General features: G+C 41.7%; 1 protein-coding gene across 1 annotated transcript in view; it reads right to left on the bottom strand.

Annotated features, from left to right (window-relative positions):
• LOC108096982 (unconventional myosin-VIIa) overlaps positions 1 to 22,540 on the bottom strand; it is a 634,406-nt gene that overhangs the window by 213,967 nt on the left and 397,899 nt on the right. Inside the window, 1 exon segment of the mRNA XM_043207602.1 lies at positions 17,422 to 17,645. Coding sequence (XP_043063537.1) covers positions 17,422 to 17,645 — 224 coding nt within the window.

Genomic DNA, 22,540 nt, shown 5'->3' with positions numbered 1-22,540 from the left:
CTCCCGTCCATTCACGTACACGGGGATGGACTACGCAGGGCCCTTCGATATAAAAAATTACACTGGTAGAGCATGTCTTATCACGAAAGGGTATGTGTTGGTTTTCGTTTGTTTCTCCACTAAGGCTATCCATTTGGAGCCTACTTCAGATCTGACGACCAAGAAATTTCTTGCGGCGTTCGCTCGGTTCGTATCCAGAAGTGGGTGGGGACACTCCAGATCCTTCGCGTTGGCTCAATTCTTAAGAAACGAGCAGCGTTTGAAAAGGGACAGCCAACAGAAAGTTAAGTACGATACCGTTATTCAAGAATATCTCGATCTCAACCACATGAAAGAGGTCTATCCTACCCATGATTCTGCGAGTTAATATCTTCCGCATCATGCCGTGCTCAAGCCGGAAAGTACGACCACCAAGCTTCGTGTGGTGTTCAATGCCTCGAGCCCTTCAGACTATGGGGTTAGTCTAAAAGATATCCTTCATGCTGGCCCGGTCTTACAGTCCGATCTGGCCATTCAAATTCTGAAGTGGCGATATTTCCGATACGTTTACAGTGCCGATATCGAGAAAATGTATCGACAGATCTGGGTAGACCCGAAGCATACCCCGTTTCAACGCATTTTATTCCGAAACAGCGAGGGGTACATTCAAGATTTTGAATTAAAGACGGTAACTTTCGGGATTAATTGTGCGCCCTTCCTGGCGATACGAGTCCTACAACAGCTGGCGACTGACGTGCAGCTCAGCCATCCAAGAGCGAGCAAAGTCATTCGTAGTGCAATGTATGTAGACGATGTCCTTTCGGGAGCTGACTCTGGTGAAGATGCTCAACTCACAATAAAAGAGCTACAGAATGCCCTAGACTCCGCGGGTTTTCCGTTAAGAAAATGGACATCCAACAACAAAGAGGTGTTAGCTCATATCCAACCCGATCATCTTCTGAACAGCGATTTCCTTGATCTCGACACTGAAAGTACAGCCAAGACTCTCGGTGTACGGTGGAGAGCGACGTCCGATGAGTTTTTCTTCGTTCCACCAGATCTACCCACAGAAATCTTCCCCACAAAACGCCAGGTGCTTTCCCAAATCTCCAAACTGTTTGATCCGGCAGGCTGGCTCGCTCCATTTGTTGTGTGTGCCAAGATCTTTATGCAAGAGATTTGGCTTCAGGAGCTGGGGTGGGACGATAAGCTGCCATCTGAGCTGTGCCAAAGGTGGCACAGTTTTCTTCAAAGTTATTCGATCCTTGATCAGGTCCGGATTCCAAGATGGGTTTCCTTTCGCCCAGAGTTTCGCTTAGAGCATCATGGATTTTGTGATGCCTCGCAGAAAGCCTACGGCGCTGCGATCTACGTGCGCGTAGAGATGGGACATACCACGATGGTACACCTGCTCACCGCCAAGACGCGTGTTGCGCCAGTCAAAACTGTGTCGCTTCCTCGACTAGAGCTGTGCGGTGCTTTACTGCTTGCCGAAATGGCTGAAGCGATCCTTCCCAGCATGCCGATGCTGAATTCGAATCTACACTGCTGGACCGACTCCACCATTGTGTTGGCATGGTTAGCTAAGCCAGCTTGCCATTGGACTACTTTCGTTGCCAACAGAGTGACGAAGATCACTCAGTCCACAGAGGCAGCCAACTGGTCACACGTTCAATCCGAACATAATCCCGCTGACTTGGCTAGTCGAGGGGTGGCCCTTCCAGAGCTTGTCGGTAGTTCTCTCTGGTGGCATGGACCCACTTGGTTGCAAAAACCACGTAGCCAATGGCCTAGCCAGGGGACCGACCTACCCGTGACCGAGATCGAAAAGCGAGCAGTCAAAGCCCACGTAGCGTATATTCCGAACGAAGACTTCCTTGATCGTTTTTCCAAATTGGATAGAGCTTTGCGGGTCCTCGCGTATGTCCAGCGATTTATCAGTCGGTGCAAAAAACAATCGCCGCTTTCAGAGATCCGTCTGGAGGCCAAGGAACTTGTTGCCGCCGAACGGCTCATGATTCTCTGCACTCAGCGCAGGTATTTAACGAACGAGTATCGCTGTTTGAGTCAGAAGCTTCCGGTGTCCCCTTCCAGTTCGATCTTCTCCTTAAACCCTTTCCTAGACCAGGAGGGGCTGTTAAGGGCATGTGGCCGTGTCACAGCCTCTGAAAGTTTGCGTTACGATGAACGACATCCGATAATCCTCCCGTACGAATGTTCACTCTCTCGGCTTCTGGTAAAGTTCACGCATCTCATAACGCTTCACGGAGGTAACCAGTTGGTGGTACGTCTCACCCGGTCCAGATATTGGGTTCCGAGAATTAAATACTTGGTGAAGGCAGTTATCAATGCCTGCAAGGTCTGCGTTATTTACAAAAAGAGATTGCAAGTCCAGATGATGGGAAATTTGCCAAGAGAACGAGTGTCATTCTCCCGTCCATTCACGTACACGGGGATGGACTACGCAGGGCCCTTCGATATAAAAAATTACACTGGTAGAGCATGTCTTATCACGAAAGGGTATGTGTTGGCTTTCGTTTGTTTCTCCACTAAGGCTATCCATTTGGAGCCTACTTCAGATCTGACGACCGAGAAATTTCTTGCGGCGTTCGCTCGGTTCGTATCCAGAAGTGGGTGTCCTCGCCAAGTGCAGTCGGACAATGGGAAGACCTTTGTTGGCGCTTCCACATTACTGTCCCGGGATTTTCTCCAGGCCGTTAAAGAGTCTGTGACTGATGCGTATAGTCATCAGCAGCTCGACTGGCATTTCATTCCGCCAGGAGCACCCCATATGGGAGGCCTATGGGAAGCTGGTGTCAAGAGCTTCAAGGCATTGTTCTATAAATGCACAGCTACGCGGAAATATACCTTTGAAGAACTTGCCACTCTGCTAGCGAAGATTGAAGCTTGTCTAAATTCCAGACCGCTATCTCCCATGTCAGAGGATCCCACTGATCTTCTAGCGTTGACACCAGGGCACTTTCTTGTCGGCGGCCCTCTTCTATCCATAGTGGAGCCCGAAGTAAAGGGAGTATCCAAGACCATATTAAACAGGTGGCAACACTTGAAAGCGCTCCATCAGCAATTCCGTGCTCGATGAAAGGATGAAGACCTTAAAGAGCTCCACAAGCGCAACAAGTGGAAGTGTCCCACCGAGAATATGCGTGTCGGGGACATGGTCGTCATCAAAGACGACAATCTGCCCTCAAACGAGTGGCGACTCGGTAGAATCGACTCCGTCTTTCCTGGAGCCGATGGCAATGTCCGCGTAGTCGACATCCGGACGGCGCGCGGCATTGTCCGGCGTCCAGTAGCCAAAATTGTTCTCCTTCCCGGAGAGGCTCCCCAAACTTCTACCCAGTAATCCATACGCCGTTGTCCGTAGTCCGTAAGCCCCGAGTCGTACCTTTATAAAAAACCTTCCTTTGTTTTTTTTCTTTTTCATGATCCAACGCCGAAACCCGATTCATTGTTTCCAGTTATCGCTTCAGTACGCTTATATACATATCCATCTGTGATCTTAAGATTGGGAAGTTCCTCTTGATTCTGACGAATGCGTTCGATCAGGTCGAGATATTCCAAGGAGCGAAAATCTTCTGATTCTAAATCAATAATTGGACCTACGTCCACAAATTCCTCTACTAATTCGTTCTGTCTGGAAAGGGTGTCTGCTATGATGTTTTGAGAGCCCTTCTGATGTTCAATGCGAAAATCGAAACCTTGAAGTTGTAAAGCCCATCGAGCGAGTCGACCAGACAAGTCTTTCTGCCGCATAAGCCATTGTAATGCTGCATGGTCTGTAACTACCAGAAAATCTTGTCCTTCGATGTAGGCGCGAAACTTCTTTATACCCTTAATAACTGCGAGACACTCCAGTTCTGTGACGGTGTAATTCCGCTGAGCCTTCGATAGTTTAACGGACATGTAACCAACAGGCATTTCGAAACCATCATCATTCTTTTGAGGAAGAACACAACCAAGGCCAAAAGAACTAGCGTCACATAGCAACACGAAAGGTTTTTAAAAGTTAGGTGTTGCAAGGATAGGAGCTGTTGTCAGTCTACGTTTCAATTCCTGAAAGGAGTTTGTCGCTGCTTCATCCCAAACTAACGAGATTTTGTTTTTCTTAAGCATCTCAGTCAGTGGAAAGCTTACAGAAGCGTAGTTTTCGGCAAAACGCCTATACCAACCCGACAACCCTAGAAAACGTCAAAGTTGTTTCACTGTAGTGGGGAGTGGAAATTCGTTAATAGCCTGAATTTTAAACGGGTCTGTTTTAATCTGCCCATCTGAAATTAAGAGAGATACTGAGAGAGATACTTAATTTCTCTCATGCAAAATTTAGATTTTCCCACATTTATCGTAATCTTCGCTTTTCTTAAACAAAGTGCAATTTCTTGTAGAAGAATCAAGTGTGAATCAAAATCTTCTGATAAGATTAACAAATCATCGAGATAAACCAAAACTCTATTCCGAAGTTGTGCGGAACTCCGCTTTACATTCGAGAGAAAAACTCCAACAACCTCGTTAATATAATAATCGATCTGATTGGTAAAGATAGCTTCCACGTAATCCCCTTGACTAAAAGAGAAATACATGAAACAAAGGTCCAAGTCAAAAGCGAAGAAAGCTTTAGAAAACTGACGGAGCTCCTAGACGCCAAGAAAAAGAACTACTACACCTACCAGCTAAAAAGTAGTAAAGGTCAACAAGTTGTTATAAAAGGAATAGAACCAGACGTAAGCACTGCTGAAGTCGAGCAGCCCCGCTTACAATGTCCAACCACCACCTACAGTCTCTCACCAACTAGCAGAGCACACAGAAAATAGAATGGAAACGATGATGCTCAGTTTGCAACAAAGTATGGATGAATTCATTTCATTTATGCGGACGACCATGCAAAGTATGTTGACAAATCAGAATATTTTGATTCAGATGCTCCAAAACACTTTATCAAAATAATCAATGGCTCCCCTGCGCATTGCACTGTGGAATGCCAACGGTGTTTCACGGCACAAACTTGAGCTAGCACAATTTATGAACGACAATGAAATCGACGTAATGTTACTTGCAGAAACCCACCTTACCAACAAATATAATTTCCAAATCCGAGGGTATATGTTTTACAACACCAATCATCCTGATGGAAAGGCCCACGGAGGCACTGGAGTCCTGATTAAAAACCGCATCAAGCACCACTTTCACAACACGTTTGCTACTAACTACCTGCAAGCCACATCTATCAATATACAGTTGGGTTGTCACAATCTAGCTCTAGCAGCGGTATACTGTCCTCCTCGATTCATGATATCCGAAGCCCAGTTTACTGACTACTTCAACTCACTAGGCAAATACTTCATAGCAGCAGGAGACTACAACGCCAAGCATACGCACTGGGGATCTCGCCTCGTGACGCCGAAAGGTAGACAACTGTATTATGCAATTATAAATCCTAGCAACAAACTTGACTGCGTTTCCCTGGATCACCTACACACTGGCCTAGCGACCCCAGAAAACTGCCAGACTTGATAGACTTCGCAGTTATAAAAAACATCCCACGAAATCTAATTAGCGCCAGTTCTCTCTCGGATCTATCATCAGATCACTCGCCTGTACTTTTTAGCCTAAACCAACAGCCAGTTAGTAATGACAACCCCGTCATGCTAACTTCTAGAAGCACAGACTGGCTCAAATTCAAAAATACGTAAGTTCGCACATCGAACTTACACCACAGCTAACCGGCGAAGACGACATCAACAGAACCGTATGCATGCTAGAGTCAGTTTTGGCCTCAGCGGCACGAATCGCAACACCACCAAGGCAAAACACAACACATAACATAAAGCATACAAACGCAGAAATAGAGCAGCTAGTCCTAGCAAAGCGTCGTTCCCGACGTGTATGGCAATCTCTTCGATCGCCATCTGCAAAGCAACAGTTAAAAGAAGCTTCACGCAGACTCACCAAGGCACTACGACAAGAAGAAGACAGGTCCCAACATCGCTATATAGAACAACTATCTCCATTCAGCTCAAAATTCCCACTATGGAAAGCCCACTCAACACTGAGCCCACCAACAGTAACGGTTACGCCAATAAGGACCCCTGCAGGCTGCTGGGCCAGAAGCGACAAAGACAGAGCCGACACATTCGCTGCCCACCTTGAAAATGTGTTCCAGCCAAATCCAGTAACAAACGTGCGTAATATAAGATCGCAAACTGAAGACGACCTTCTTATTGCCGAACCAATTGTATTTCGACCATGCGAAGTCATAAAAATTATAAAAGAGCAGCTACAACCGAGAAAATCCCCAGGCTGCGATCTAATAACTCAAAAAATGCTTATAGAACTCCCACTATGCGCCGTTGGTACCATATGCCAGCTGTTCAACGCGATGACAAGACTGGGCTGCTTCCCAAAGAGGTGGAAAAAGTCAATCATCATAATGATACCAAAACCAGGAAAAGACCACACCCTCGCCTCCTCATACAGACCGATAAGTTTACTTTCCTGTCTATCAAAACTCTTTGAAAAATGCCTTCTGACCCGTATCATACCATACTTCAGAAGACATAATATTATCCCAGCACATCAATTCGGCTTTCGCGAAAAACATGGAACTATCGAACAGGTGAACCGCATAACTTCAGAAATTCGAAGTGCATTTGAAAATAGGGAATACTGCACTGCGGTATTTATGGACGTCTCCCAAGCATTCGACAGAGTATGGCTTGACGGCCTAATGCATAAAATCAAAATAATGCTCCCTAATAGCACGCATAAACTCTTGAAGTCATATCTTTACAACAGAATATTTGTGGTGAGATGCAATACTTCCATATCAGCTGAACGTAACATCGAAGCAGGAGTTCCTCAAGGGAGCGTTCTCGGGCCAACTTTATACCTACTCTACACTTCTGATATTCCTACGAGCAGTCAACTGACTATGTCCACGTTTGCCGACGACACCGCGATCCTCAGCCGATCTAGATGTCCACAACAAGCCTCAGCGCAACTTGCGGCACATCTAGAAGTAGTGGAGAAATGGCTCTCAGACTGGCGAATAAAAGTAAATGAGCAAAAATGCAAACAAGTAACATTTACCTTAAATAGACGAAACTGCCCAAACCTTACACTAAACAACATCGTGCTCCCCCAGTCAGATGATGTAACATACCTTGGCGTACATCTCGACAGACGGCTTACCTGGCGCACGCATATTGAAGCTAAACGAACTCATCTAAGGCTGAAGGCAAATAGTTTGCATTGGCTGATCAACTCCCGCTCCCCACTCAGTCTGGACTACAAGGTCCTTACAAGGTCCAATACAGTTTTGAAACCAATCTGGACTTATGGCTCCCAGTTGTGGGGCAGCGCCAGCAACAGCAACGTAGAAATCGTGCAGAGAGCCCAAGCAAAGATCCTAAGAATTATCACTGGGGCACCGTGGTACGTTCGGAGTGTAAATATTCAGAGAGACTTGAATGTACTCCCCGTCCGAGATGTAATAGCGCAGCACATGCAAAATTACTACACAAAGCTGTCAACTCATCCAAACCACCTCGCTAGAGCATTGACGTTGGTATGTAGCCGCTCCCGCCTTCGTCGTAACGACCTTCCCATCCAGCGATAATTATTAGGACAGTCTAACATAAATACAGTTTAACAAATTGTTAGAATAATGTAGTACTTTAAGATTTTAACACATTTTGTTAGTCTCGTAAGAGAAGATTCAAAATAAACAAGCAAAGTCTAAAAAAAAAAAAAAAAAAAGTGCGGGTATAACATGGTCCATTAGTCGGCATAAGGTCTGCGGTGCTTTGGTAAGCCCAAACGGCATGACCTTATACTGGTAGAGAGGGCGGTTTGGTACAGTAAACGCAGTATACTGACGCGAATGCTCTTCTAACGGTATCTGCCAAAAAGCATGTTTCATATCGAGACCAGTTATAAAGAGAGCAGGAGGTAAGCGACTCAAAATCCCGTCAATATGGGGTAAAGGGTACACGTCCTTCCTGTTATGCTTATTAACTTCGCGAGAATCCAAACACAATCGAACCTTAGTGCCTTTCTGAACAATAACGCAGTTACTACTCCATGGACTATTAGAAGGTTCTATTATATCAAGAGCTAACATAATTTTCTCTCGCGCAGGTGAAATTGGCCAATGTCTTTGTTTCAACGGCTTAGCATCGCCTACGTCGATAGAATGGGAAATTATATTGGTTCTGCCTAGTCCCTCCCGTTCATACGACGGAAACATCTCCTTGACACTGTTCAAACGATCCTTTTCCTTACTAGAGAGACTATGTAACTTAGTTTCCGGTTCTTCATATTCCGATGGACCAACATCTAATTCTCCTATAGTTTCGTCAAGGATTCTCTCGGCACGTTTGAATTTCTTAAAGAAATCTATTCCGAGATAGACGTCTTGTTGTAAGTCTGGAATAATATAAAAGTCAATATTTTCGTTCAGATTTCGGTACTTTATCGAGGACGTTATAATGCCTTTCACGGAACATAGAGCACCACTGGCTGTTTTCACTTTTCCAGAACACTTGCGTGAGCTTGGATGAGCGAGAAGCACTTTAGCTGCATTGTTGCCAACACAACTAACGGTTGTTCCGGAATCTAATATAGCATCGTATCTCTGATCTTCTATAATCAAGGGTGTGTACAAACGATTGTCTTCTTTTCCTTATATTGATGAAATCAAAACACGCCGAGTTTTAATAATATTTTTCCAAAATTCCCGTAACCGAGTGGTTGATCTTTTGGGTTTAGCCTCAAGTGAAATTTTATTTAAACTACCGAATATCCGATGTCAAGCTTTCAAATAATTAGACCATCTGGTGTGGAAAGGTAAAAGTCTTTCTGTTAATTCTGACTTAACTGCTTTTTCGCCACTCCCAGGTGTGGTCTGAATGCTGATTTTATTATGGCTGGATACGGATGTGTCTAAAGCTGGTTGTTGGACACATCCCTCGGCTGGTTTTCCGAAGGGTTACACTTGCTACAAAGAGGTTTATAAACGTTCTTGGTTCCGCAACCATAACAAAACACACTTCTAGGTTCTAAACAATTGTCCCATCTATGTCCTGGTTTATCACAGTTCCAACAGGATATCTTGCTGCGCATGATGGCTGCTACTATTAACTCGTGATCTTCCGAAAGTTCTAATTCGGTGCAAATTTCAGAAATATTTTTACGATAAGCAAAAGGTTGCTTAGAAGAATTGTGCTTCAATTCGTTATAAAATTGTTCGTGCTTTTTCACTTCCATCATCAATTTCTTAATAGACACGATATTAAGGTGAAGTAATTCGTATCGAAGAGAACTTTTGGAATTATCAATCAAGAGTTTTACTAAGTCTTGTTCTGTCAGTGTTCGGCCGAGTCTATTAACTAATTCCTCCATGCCCAATTGATAGGAATCAAAAGGTTCATTATCTCCCTGCTTACGCTTTGCGATACGTCTCCATACGTCAACGTCATTATCAACATCATCGTATTTGTCTCTAAATGCAAAACAAAAGGTTTCCCAAGTGAATTCTTCATGTTTGCGATGAAACTGCCAAAACCAATCGTACGCCTTTCCAGAAAGGAGTAAGTGCAAATGATCGCATACAAGTTGAAAATCGTTTCCTAAAGTCTGTGCCGTCAACGAACGAACGCGATAAATAAATTCGGAAGCTGATGGACTGTCTTTGCTATTATCAAACTTTACCTTTCAATTTTGATTAACCTGACCAACTTTCTCTGGTGAAATTGAAGCTGTAGATCTATGACTGTTGTTTCTTAAGTCCAGATCGTGATTGGACATATCGACCGGATCCGTATGTGAAGGACGAAACCTAGCACTAGGAGTGCTACGATTAGAACTCAGACCTAACAGATCGAGCTGTATTCTTAAAGATGTGTTTATGTGATCTGTCAGTTTGTCTAATAAGGTCTTCTGCTGAGTTCCCATAATGGATTTTACTATATTAAGAATTTCGCTTTTATCCGTGTTATTAAATGAATTGGGTTGCTGACTAGGATTTTCTAATGAGTTTTGGCTTCCCCCTCTCTGCATAGATCGGGTAACCATACCGAACCTGTTGTTCATACCTCTAGGTCTACCTCTACCTCGATTAGAATTTCTACTTGTTCCTGGACCATCAAGTGGAAGTCTTTCTCCACTTGCGTCATTCGGTTCTGATGGTGGATTTCCCAAACCTGAGCTAGCTGCAAGTTCAGCGTTGCTAATTTCGGTTTCCAAATCGACATTTCCTCCCATAAGCAATTCTGTAGTACAAAGAGCGCGACATGACGGACAAGCTGGAGAATTCTTAAGCCAATTTGTCAAACACGCGTGGTGGAATTGATGTTTGCACGGAGTCGTTGCCAACAATTGGTCTTTCTCAAGTTTTTCATGGCAAATCCGACAATGACCGGGACGGTTTTGCGTATTTTCAAAGCTATTACCATTACTTGCCATGTCTGTAATTATTATTTTATATCAAAGTCAATTCTAAGTATCGTCTGTCTATTTACAATGCCGAGTCGTTATCGAGCCTTCTTCTCCCTTCTATCACTATAAAAAAAAGAATTTATTGTAAACTAGTTGACCCGACAGACTTCGTCCTGTCAAAAAGATTTGTAATGTGGCAGTTTTTGTGCCTACGTATTTAAAAAAAATCTCCTAAACAGAACCGTCATCCTGTAATAGGGCGTTGTGAATAAAAAATAATTTAAGTGAACAACAGAAGGGTGTCTCTCATGAATAGGGAAAGAAAATATTCGCCAAACTGCTTCATTACTACTGACATAGCGGCCCATTTGGTATTGGGTAACTTCATCATTGGAATTCTCTGCACCAATTCCAATCACAGCCATATCACTCCCTTTGGTTACATATTTGCAAATGTATTTAATAGATTTCACTGAATGGCAAGATTCAACGTTGATGTGTGCTTTGAATGTCTTTGATAAAATGGGTGAATATGGAACAATCCAACGATTATCTATTTCAATATCTTGTTGATTTAATTTGACAATTGTTGATTTTCCATTGTCTGCTGTCGATCTGCGACGATACAATGGATAACCGTCATTACCAGTAATTGTTTCCGATATGAATGTCCGTGGATATCGTTTTGAACATTTACCATCAATCATACACGGAGAATTTTGATTAAGAGTTCCACAGGGACCATGTATCATGTTTTTGATAACTACCTCATGCAATCCAGGATCTACTTGTACATTAGGGATTTCAGCTGATATCACTGCATCAACTTCATTTGGCCTTATCTTTTCAACCAACCAAATCAAAATGTGTTCATGTGGCAATCCTCGTTTCTGCCACTCCACAGAATACATCCAGCAGCGTGTCTCACCAAACACATTATGTTTTACGATGAAATCCATTAAAGATTTTAACTTTTGTCTAAAGACTCTGGCTGTAATATCATGACGATCAATGGGTGATTGCCCAGAGAATAACTCCTGCTTGATTTCTATCCATTGCGGATTGCATGTAAATGTGATGAACAAATCTGCTGTACCATAATGACGAACATACGACATGGCATCTTGAGCATATTCGTGCATATGCCGTGGGCTTCCGATGTATGTTGATGGAAGAATAGTCATCCGACCGACATTCTGTGCATTTCCATCAGTATTAATCGCATCTCGAAGGTGAATATACTCTTCAGATCGAAGTTTGGTTTGATTCAACCTGATGAATGTTAATCTCTCCGTTTCAATTTTAACATACATGTCAACAACATATTTGTGATATAATCGCCGACATTTCAATTTGTGATTATCTTCATTTTCCCGAATCATTAGGCGGTATGAATAATAGTTCATTGAACTGACTTTTTTGTTGGTTTCAGAGCCTGTAAATAGATTTTGTTTTAATAACATCAATATAATGACTGAGATATTATCGCCAAAGCTAAACTAATATTTTAGTAACCTGTAATGGGATTTATCATTTTTATTGAGAAATCGTAGCCATCTTCACCTTGCCAAAATATAATGGGATATTTTGCAGTGCATCATATGAGCGGTGTGTTTCCTTTATACGTTGTAATTGATCATTCCGACGATGTAAAACAATATCACGGGATTCCAAGTTTTCTCCAACTACAATGATAGCAACTTCGTCAATAGTTGGTGCATTAAAACGTCTTGTATGTTGACCTGCAGGTGTTTTATCAGCTCTGATTACAATTTTGTGATTATCGGATGGCATCAGATCCAAGGCAGTTTTAAACAATATAATCAATTGATTTCGTTGATGAAATAAAGTTTGTAATTGTTCTACAATAGACCTCTTTACTAAATTGTTATGTGCGCAACGCAGATCAATTTCTTGTGGTGAGTTGCCCATAAAATAAATTTGCAAGAATTTGTTGTCGCTATCTGACACTGGTAACAGTGAACCTGCTCTGTGATATATTTGCCCTTGTATCTGTAAAATATGATGACTAAGTGATATATTTCGTAATGATTAAGAAATTGAAAAGATTAGTGACACATCTTAACTTTGGTGTATACATACCTTGAAAGTTGGCATAAAATTTTCCCGAACTACATTTGTTGCCCCAAATGAAGTCATTTGAAAACAATTGTTATATTGTTGGATATGTGTCAAAAAGTGTATAGATTCTGTTCCTATTCCTGAAACCAATGAGTACAATGGTTCTGGTGGTGGATCCAATGGTATCAATTTCACTTTACCATTTGCGCAACACAATCCTTTGGCTTCGTTTTTGTATTTTAATGCCTTACAGTTTGAGCAAACGTAGTTCATAGAACCAATAACAACACATTGGTAGTTACTGTAGTCAATTGACACATCGTAACTGAAAGCAGCTCGATTCAAACTTGCGCGATTATTAGTTGAATGTCGCGCTCGCGCTTCACGCGTTTGTGATATCCGAATTCTTTCACGTTCAATTACGTATTCACGTTCTTGTGCAGTACGATTAGATCGGTAATTAGACTGGTTTGTAGCATTTCTGGTTCTTCTACCTAAATTGCTTCGTCTTATAGCAGGCATTATTTTTTCACTACTCACAAACAAAACACTTTTTTTTTTAAAAAACTTGATAAAGCAAACCTTTTTACTTAAAACCGAATGCCTACTGCCTACCCCATAAGAACGATTGCGTAATTACATACAACATTGTGTACATCTGTTAAGCCGCTAGCGACTTTTCCAGAAGGTTTTCCCATAATTTTCTTATGCTACAACCTTCTTCTTGTTCTAAGCTATCTCCCTACCAATTTTCAGCCAAATCGGTCAAGCCGTTTTCATGTGATGCGCTTACCAACACATTTTGCGATTCATTTTTATATATAAGATTATAACTTGTTTTAGTTACTGTCTAATACTAGTCGGAACTTCAAAGACCTCTAAAGTCCGCTATTCTAGTGTCGAACGATAACTCTTACATAGGCGGAATTTCTTAATGTGTCTGGCTGGGTCGATAAATCCGAATTCCCGAACTTCAATCGCAAATTCCCTCGCTCAGATACAACAAGAAAACTACCCTAAAAATACCACATGGTCCTGGTTAGAAAAATCTACAGTTCTCCTAGTCATCCTTGGTAGACTAAACCTCTTAGAATATAAAATCTCATTTTCCAAAAGCTGACTACAAAATAATATCCAGACCCCAAACTATAAATAAACTAATCACTGGATGTTCAAACAGAGCTTACGTGAAGACTACTAATTCATCGATCTTTTCGGTGTTACCCTCAATCGACTAGGTGCCTTTTTATCTGTAAGGATAAACGGTACGATTCTGTTAGTCTGGCCTCACGTTATGGGCTTCAATTTATCTGTAAGATAAATGGTAAGATTCCGATCGTCGAGTCACCACGATGTGGGCCAATTTTATCTGTAACGTTAAAAGGTACGGTTTCTTAGTCTGGCCCCACGTTGGGCGCCAATTTATACTGTAATGGTACGGCTGGTAATTGTTTTTGCCACAGCCTCGGTTGGAGAGGGAATCGGAGGCTCAGTGCACTATGCTGCGCTCTGCGCTCAGCTCGCCGGTATTGGGGTCGGGGTTTTTCCTATCCCTATGTTCTCCATGTGTGGTGACATGATAAATGAAAGTGCACTTTCTGACTCTACTCTACTAAATACAAAAAAATAACCAAAAATATCAGCATAATGATCCCCATCGGTATAGTTGATAGAAAGAGGCAAGCAAACACGGTTGTGGTGATCTTAGTTGGTATTGATCACCCGTTCTGTACCCGCCCTACCTTGGTAATGATATGGAAGTTTGGCATTACCCCTAACACAAAATCAATACGTGTTTTAACCTCGATAATTCCTCGGCATTATGTAATTAGACAGACTCAGCGATATCTTCAAATGTTCATACTTTAATTAAATTCCAAAGATGATAATATTTATAATTATACATTTTCATTTTTCTTCCAAAGGGTTGTACTTAATTTTCAAATTATTTTGCTCTAGATTAATTTTAATTTAAATGCTAAGAAATTTAACTTCATTCATTGTAAATTTAACAAAAGCCTAACGCAAGAATGTCAACTTCGGTTGTACCCACTAAGGGTTAATTCATTTCCAAATAAGTCCAAGTACCACTTACATTAACCTACAACAAGATCTTGGGCCCAACAAACTGTTTGTAGCTGTGGAACAAGCTTTAGTAAATATATATATATAATATATGTAAATGAGTATGCATAAAGATAGTAAAAATTTTAGGCTGACATTAATCGTTAGAGGCTGTACACATGAGTTTACTTAAACTAAAAATTTCAATTAAGAGTTCATCAAATTTTCAAACAAAGAGAATTCAAATTAAAATTTAAAATATTTTAAAGTGGTTGACATTGGCACAGCTCTGACACAAGGGTTAATATTCAGCGGTGCCAAACTCTGGTTTTCTTTCCAATACAGGGTGATTCGTGTACTCACGAAGAAAGGTTACATGTTATGCAACGCCATGTGCTCACATATTTTTTGTTAATGTTGCAGCTTAGATGTTGTTATTTCCACTTGTCAAATGTGGCTGCTGTCCTGCTGTCGCTCTAACTACTCCACAGATTTCCCTGGGTAGGGTATCCCAAAAAGGTTATGGCGCATCCCACTAATACCGACTGCAAAGTTGGGACACCGGCGGCAGCAAGATTTAGAACACATATATGTATGTGTGTTTGTATGAAAGCGCGCAGCGCCAAGGCTGAGCCGGCCGCCGATGACCAGAAGCTACGGAAGATTTACTAAATTAGCGTACACACTCAACTCTGTATGACTTTAGCAAATTTACCTTCAAAAACTTCAAATCAAATCACTGGTTCACTACAGGTAGACTTTGGAGTCTCCTGATCGCTGCACAAAAGTTGCGGTTCTCCGCCCACTTGCCTAAATTTGGACTTGGCTGTGGGTGCGGTTCCGAACACGTGGTTGGTTTTCACTCTTGAATTAAAATTTCTCGTTCACAAAATTTTACGCACTGTGGCGGTAGAAGATCGGCAGCGAAATGATCGAATCGGCCGAATTTTCTAGCAGCGTGGCTATCTGTTCATGAGCTTTAACGGGACTATTCCTGGCAACTTAGCAAAGGGTGTGTGTGAGATAACTATACGATTTAAGCTGAAGCAGTATAGTTGATCTTAAAGCTTGAACAATCGAGCTAGTTAAACCCTTAGCTGACCTAATAAATTTTGTACGTCCGTTATAATTTAAAAATATTGTCTTTCTGTTCACTGGCCACTACACTGTCCATCTGTCCTCCTGTCTGTTTCCGCGCGAACTAGTCTCTCAGTTTTGAAAAACCGCCGGTCCCTTGAAAGTCGCTATAACCGGATTCTACTGCATATATTTCTATTTATTTTTAGGATTTATATTATTATATATATATATATATATATTTGGCAATCGATTAATTTATATATACATATATATATATATATATTGATATTTAATATAGTTAAAGATCATTTTAACGAACTTAAATTAGTTAAATATGACTTAGTTTAAAGTTAAGCTCTTTAAAAATGTTTTCTCTTTTGACTGGACGACTTTTTAGGTTAACGACAGTCTGGGTCGATTTTTCGTAGAGACTTCTCTTAAGGGCGATAAGGTTTTAAAGGCCAAAAAGGCGAAATGAGTAATTTTATTTTATTCAGTTTATTGGCATAATATTGTTTAACTTTTGAAGAGTATTGGGAAAAAGATTTTAATAAAAAATATTTACAAATAAGTCTGTGACGTTTAATCTTCAGAAGCGCCTAGAAAAAATGTTGTTTGGCGGTGAACATCATAACTCGTTAATGGATCATCTTAAAAAAAGTGATATGCGTTTTATTTCTCGAGGTATTCAGGAAGAGTTTTTTTTGTCTAATTTTTGCAGAACTTGGAAGAAAAAGTGCGATTTTAGCACATTTAAAAAAATTTAAAAAAAAAACTCTTCTTGATTACCAGTTGATTTAAGTGAAGAATTGAAAATTTGGCAATCGATGAAAAGTATTTTTATATGTCCAAATTTGGTCGTTTGAAAAGCTGTAACTCCGTTAGTTTGACTCTAATTGTATCAAAAACAAAAAAGGAAGCTAGCTTCGGCAAGCCGAAGCTTTTATACCCTTGCAGTCATCAAATAAGTATGTCGAAAAAAATACATAAAGGCTAAACAACATCGAAGCTAAGACGATTTTTCTATTCATTTTCCATATTTTCGACTATAGATCATATGGGAGCTTTATGATATAGTTGTCCGATTTTCATCAAAATTAATTCGTAGTTCAAGAGTCGTTAGAAAACTTTAAATTTCAAAAATCATGCTTATCAAATAAAAAAATCATGTTATCAATTTATTTCCATTAAGTGTATATATATTTTTCGATCTCTTCTATGGCAGCTATATGATAGAGTTATCCGATTTTGATCAAATTTAATCCGAAATTCAATAACAGTTGGAAAACGCCATCTTGAAGAATTCAAGTCGATCTGATCAAAAACAACGGCGTGAGAATTTTTTATTTCATTCTCTCGTATGGGAGCTATCTGATATAGTCGGCCGATCTGGCCCGTTCCGACTTATATACTGCGTGCAATAACTTTTTGGGAAAGTTTCAGCAAGATAGCTTTAAAACTGAGAGACTAGTTTGCGCGGAAACGAACAGACGGACAGACGTACAGACGGACAGACATGCTGATCAAGAATATATATACTTTATGGGGTCTGAGGTGTCTCCTTCACTGACTGAAATTATAATACAATACCCTTTTGCTCTGCAAGGGTATAAAAATTGACAACCTTGTACACTATACTACCCGATATAGAGTATACTGCAACATGTAAATGTGGGCTGTCAACATCATTCTAAAGGGCTGGTTTATGTTTATTTACTTTTTCTGGCTTACCAGATATAATTTTTAAAAATATATAACATTTACCTAAACAAAAGTTTACTTGGCTGAAAAGCAACGATGGAGAGACACATAATAAGCCAAATTCTGTCATTCCATTCAATACTTGGGTTGTTTCTTGTTTGACGAATGCATTGAACAAATATCTCATCACGTAATTCTTCTCTTTCTATGCCGAGTCCAATAATATATTGAATTATCTGTAGCTCTTGCTCTGCAGTATGTTCACCTCGCATATATTTCCAAAGCTCCTTTAAATAGAAAAAAATTTTTTTTTTTCATAAATTAGATAAGCAAAAGATTTTTGTTTTCAGAATATAGTTTTGTCAAATGTTGAAATATTTTAGTTTAGCAAATATTTAGTAAGAAGTGTGTGTCTTCATTTAAGACGAACTTGTGCAGCTGCAAAAAATATAGAAAATAAGTAACTACAGGTTTTGGTAAAGGGCTTTTATGAACGGAGGCTTCTTCTCTGTTGTTCAATAGGAACCGTTCTCCGGGGGGAGGGGTAATTGTTCTTCCTTGACATTAAGAAGTCCAGGATTAACGAAAAAAAAGGAAAGCTAGCTTCGGCAAGCCGAAGCCTATATACCCTTGCAGTCATCAAATATGTCTACAAAATACATAAAGGCTAAACAACATGGAAGCTATGACGATTTTTCTATTCATTTTCCATATTTTCGATTATTGTTCATATGGCAGCTATATGATGTAGTCGTCCGATTTTTATAAAATTTAACCCGTAATTGAAGAGTAGTTAACTCTATATTCCAAAAGTCACGATTGTCTGATGAAAAACAACGATGGGTAAAGTTGCGCTTTAGCGGCTTTTGTTAAAAATGAGCAAGGATTTTTTTTTTTTGTGTTTAAGGGATAGCTTGGGGCCTAAACATTAATAAAAAAGTGGCGGAAAGCTTGATTTCTAATTATTTATTTGTAAAAATAGCAAAAAAGCAACTGGCCATAGCTTTTCTGGATATTCACTCTGAGTCACTTCGCAACCTTTACAGCGTTCAGTACTAAAATTGGCAGTGTCTGACATGGTGAAATTGTTTCATTTCTTTTGTTTTTAAATTTTCACACAATTGCAGCACTCTTCCTCCACAATACATTCTTCCCGGTAAAGTTCTTGGCTTGAAAAACATGGCAATGTTCTAAAACGGGTTGTCTCGCGGCAGTGATAATTGCTATTTTAAGGGGGTCTTCCTATGTGACGGCCTGTTTTTTAGGGATATTTTAGGATTTTTTTCTACGACCAGTAAATATTTAGAGCTTCAAGTTTTTTATCATTTATTAACACATATTTGGACAGTATAAATAAAAAATTTCAGCTAAAAATATTTAATCAAACTGGAGTTACAGCGCTCTGAACACCCCCGCCTCGAAAAAAAGAGCTCCCACTTCCTCCATGGTTCCGGCTAATCGGCTTATCTAAAAAAAAAAAAAATAAACGGCGTTTTAATTTGTAGGCTTAAAAGCACGGATTGACCTATAATCAAATGAATATAAAAAAAATTGGATTTTTGATAGACATTTGAAATAAAAGTTGCAAATTAGGCGTTTTTTTTTTTTTTTTTTTTTTTTGCTATAAAAAAATCGAAGTTTTGAAAATTTTCGATTGATAATAGTTCATTCCATGCGTTTACATATATTGAGTGTGCCCTGTAAATTTCAAGTAATTCGGTCCAGCCGTTTCTGAGATACAATGGAGGAAAGTTTGAAAAACACAGTTTTGAGAAAAACGCGTTTAAAGTTTCTAACTGCCAACTCAGCGCTCCGAACCGCTCTTTCTTTTACCTGCTGTATCTTTAAAACGACTTCGAATTTTCTAAAATCGCTTTACTACCGTATTCTAGACATGTTAAGGGAGCAATTTATGAAAAAAAAATCGATTTTTTCAACCTATCACATAGGAAGACCCCCTTAACACATAAATAATTAAAATTTACGCTTTCCGCCACTTTTTTATTAATGTTTAGGCCCCAAGGTATCCCTTTAAAAAAAAATTCCTGGCCCATTTTTAGCAAAAGCCGCTAAAGCGCAACTTTACCCAACGATGTTATCATTTTATTTCCGTTATTTTAACATAGATTTTTCGATCTTTCCTATGATTTCTGAAGACCTTTCATGATTTCCCTGTATCAGTTTGTGAGCATAATACTCTTAACTTCTCCAAGGGAGTTATTTATTCTTATGAATTGCGAGGCATCGATGAAGAAACTATATTGAAAGAACTCAAATCTCAAAAAGTAACAGAAATACGCAAAATAAAAAAAATGGAACGAAATTAACTTAAGGAAACAGGACTCATCATTATAACCTTTGCCTCATTGACTCTCCCAGAGACAATGATGATTGGTTATGAAAAGGTTAACACTCGACCATACATACCACGCCCACTCAGATGTCGCAATTGTAATAAACTTGGACACCCCACAACAGCTTGTAAAGGACCCGCACTATGCAACAACTGTTCCGCTGAGAAACACACAACCAAATAAGAAACATGTTTTCGGATCTTAAAATTTTTTTTCTCGATTCAAGGGTTATTTAAAAACTCCATGTTTGCTCTTGGGATTAAAACCAACAACACACACTTGCCAAACCCCTCAAAACCAAAGAAAATAACGAACAAAAACCTAAAAAGAACAATAAAAACAAAAACCCTCTACTCAAAGGTGACAGTGACAGCATTTATTTATATCTAATTCAATCCAAATACACCTACACTTTAATACATAAGTAAGTCTTTCTAACAATACTTACCTTTGTAAAGAACTGCTTTTTATTGTCTCCGCTCGCTACGAAACGTGCGGCTAGCTCAGTTGAGTTTAGGTGTTCGTCCCACCAAATTTATTGTTGCGTGACCCCGAGACCAAAGAAGAACACAGAGATAGGTTAGCTTTAGAATATATGTTGGGTTTATTGGTGTGGCTTTACAGCTTGGTATTGACTCGTGGATCTGCTGCCTGACGACTCGCTCTCCCTCGTTGACGCCGGTAATGGCTCCCGCGTCGACTCTACGGCGGCACGCCTGTCGCGCGTCCTCTGCCTTGCCGAGTCTTTTGGGCACCGGTCGCGTACTAGGCTCGCTACGAGCCTCTCACAACCTTGGAGGATGTTAGACAGAACCTCCCTAGCGGGGCTAAGCAGTGATGCCTCGCTACGAGCCTCTCACAACCTTGGAGGATGTTAGACAGAACCTCCCTAGCGGGGCTAAGCAGTGATGCCTGCAGTCACCACTCTTCGCTCCACCCCGGAGTTCACTCTCGTGTGGACCGACACCGGGTACCTTTCGCACAACTCCACTGGATCTTCGTCGGCCTGGCCCTCAGCAGGTCCTCAATCTTTCATGGGGTACCGACGCTGGGTACCTTTCGCACAACATCCACTGCCAAGACTTCACCAACTTCGTCGATTTCGAGACTCGTAGACGCACCCTACAACTTACCTTGTACCCTCGGGATCTCAGCTTGGCAGTCTCAGCTTATGTAGACGTGACCGTCGTTGGGCTTCTTGACTCGGCGATCTTGATTCCGGATTAATTGGCACTTGGTATTCTCCTTGGGGTTTCACTCGCGTTGGTACGATCTCGTTGCACGACTTCACTTGACTGTCCAGATTCCTGCACGCGTCCTCCTTTTATATGCCACCCTGGTCCCGTTATTTCCCTCCTTCGGTGGCGTGATTGGGTCCAAAGTGCAGGACAAGTGGCGTGATCGGGTCCAAAGGGCAGCACAAGTCCCGTTGGTTCACGGTCTCTCCTCTTTGTGCTGGTCCAAAGTCCGCCAACTTCACCGTTATAACGGGTACAAAGTCCAGAACTTCACCGTTATAACGGGTACAAAGTCCAGAACGGTACCGTTAGTTCACGGTCTCTCCTCTTTGCGCGGGTCCGAAGTCCGCAGACTCGCCGTTATTGGGTCCAAAGTCTGCAGACTCACCGCAGCATTGAGTCCAAAGTCCTTTGAGCCGTTATTTCCCTTTTCTTCTGCACGCAGCGCATCCCGCTGTTGCTATGCGGCTCTCCTGCACTCAAACTTGTAAGGCGTTTTACAAACCCTTACATCTCCCCCTTCCTTCGGAAACTTTTAAAAGCTTCGGGCTCCGGAAGAAACGGGGAAACGTTCTCAAATTGCATCCTTCCCACGTCGACCTCCACTCCTGAGTGCGGCCAAGGGCCTCCTGGATCTCAGCCGGACAGCCTCAGCCTATTGGACCCTACCTGGTCGTTCAGCATCTCGACTGTGGCATCTTGACCCCCCCCGGCTCCTTGCGCACACGTCCATCCTCGATCCTTGTGGCCGCTGCCACTCCCTCGTCGACCTCCTCCTGCCACGGCTGAGAGCTCCTCCAACCTCAGCACCTAAGTCTCAGCTTATGTAGACTTCCCGTCGTTGGGCTTCTTGACTAGGGCATCTTGGCTGTCGGAAACTCCCAGCGCGCGACTCCTTCCGATCCTCGTTTCAAATTTGAAAAAGTCTCCCGCGCAGAATTTCCCCGCGCACAATCGATAACTCTTACCGATCGATTGTGGCGTTGCCACTCCTCAGGGTGCCGTCATATTTAGTGTGACCGGCCAGCGATATTTCCAGTATTTTTTGCTCCTATCGATCGCACTATCGATCGACCGCCGTTATCGTGGCGACCCCATTCCCAATTTCCGCTGGCCTCGTGGTTTTGTTTTGGTAAGTACTTGAGGTTATTTCTTTTTTTTCTCATTTCTCACCATTTCCGTCCTCTTCTTGCAGCATGCATCTTTGCCGGGTTGAGCTGCGAGCGCCTCCCCGATGAGTATGTGCCGGGGCGCCCCACATGATGCAGCGCGTCCCGGCAGGCCCTCTCTTGGCCCCTTTTCCCCTCCCAACCCCCCTTCCACAGCAGCCCCCTTTGGACTGGCCGCCCGGGCTTGCTTCCAGGTAAGTTTGTGAAATATTTGGCCGCTCCTCGGCTTACCCTTTTCCTCCTTTTATTCCAGCTCGTCCAGGCTGCCAGTCGATGTTTTCTCCTCATGCGCCGGGCGCCATCCTTGGCCCGTCGCGCCCTGCAGATGGTCCTCGGGCGGACGTCCATGGAGTCGTTGGGTCCCTCTCTCCCGACCCTCTCTCGTTTCGCTCCTCGCCGGCCCCCGCGCGCCTGGTCCACC

The sequence above is a fragment of the Drosophila ficusphila genome, unplaced genomic scaffold (assembly GCF_018152265.1).
Source record: "Drosophila ficusphila isolate 14025-0441.05 unplaced genomic scaffold, ASM1815226v1 contig_2, whole genome shotgun sequence".
Classification (NCBI taxonomy): Eukaryota; Metazoa; Arthropoda; class Insecta; order Diptera; family Drosophilidae; genus Drosophila; species Drosophila ficusphila.
Note: the sequence above shows the minus strand (reverse complement) of the source record. Positions and strands in the feature narration are given on the sequence as shown.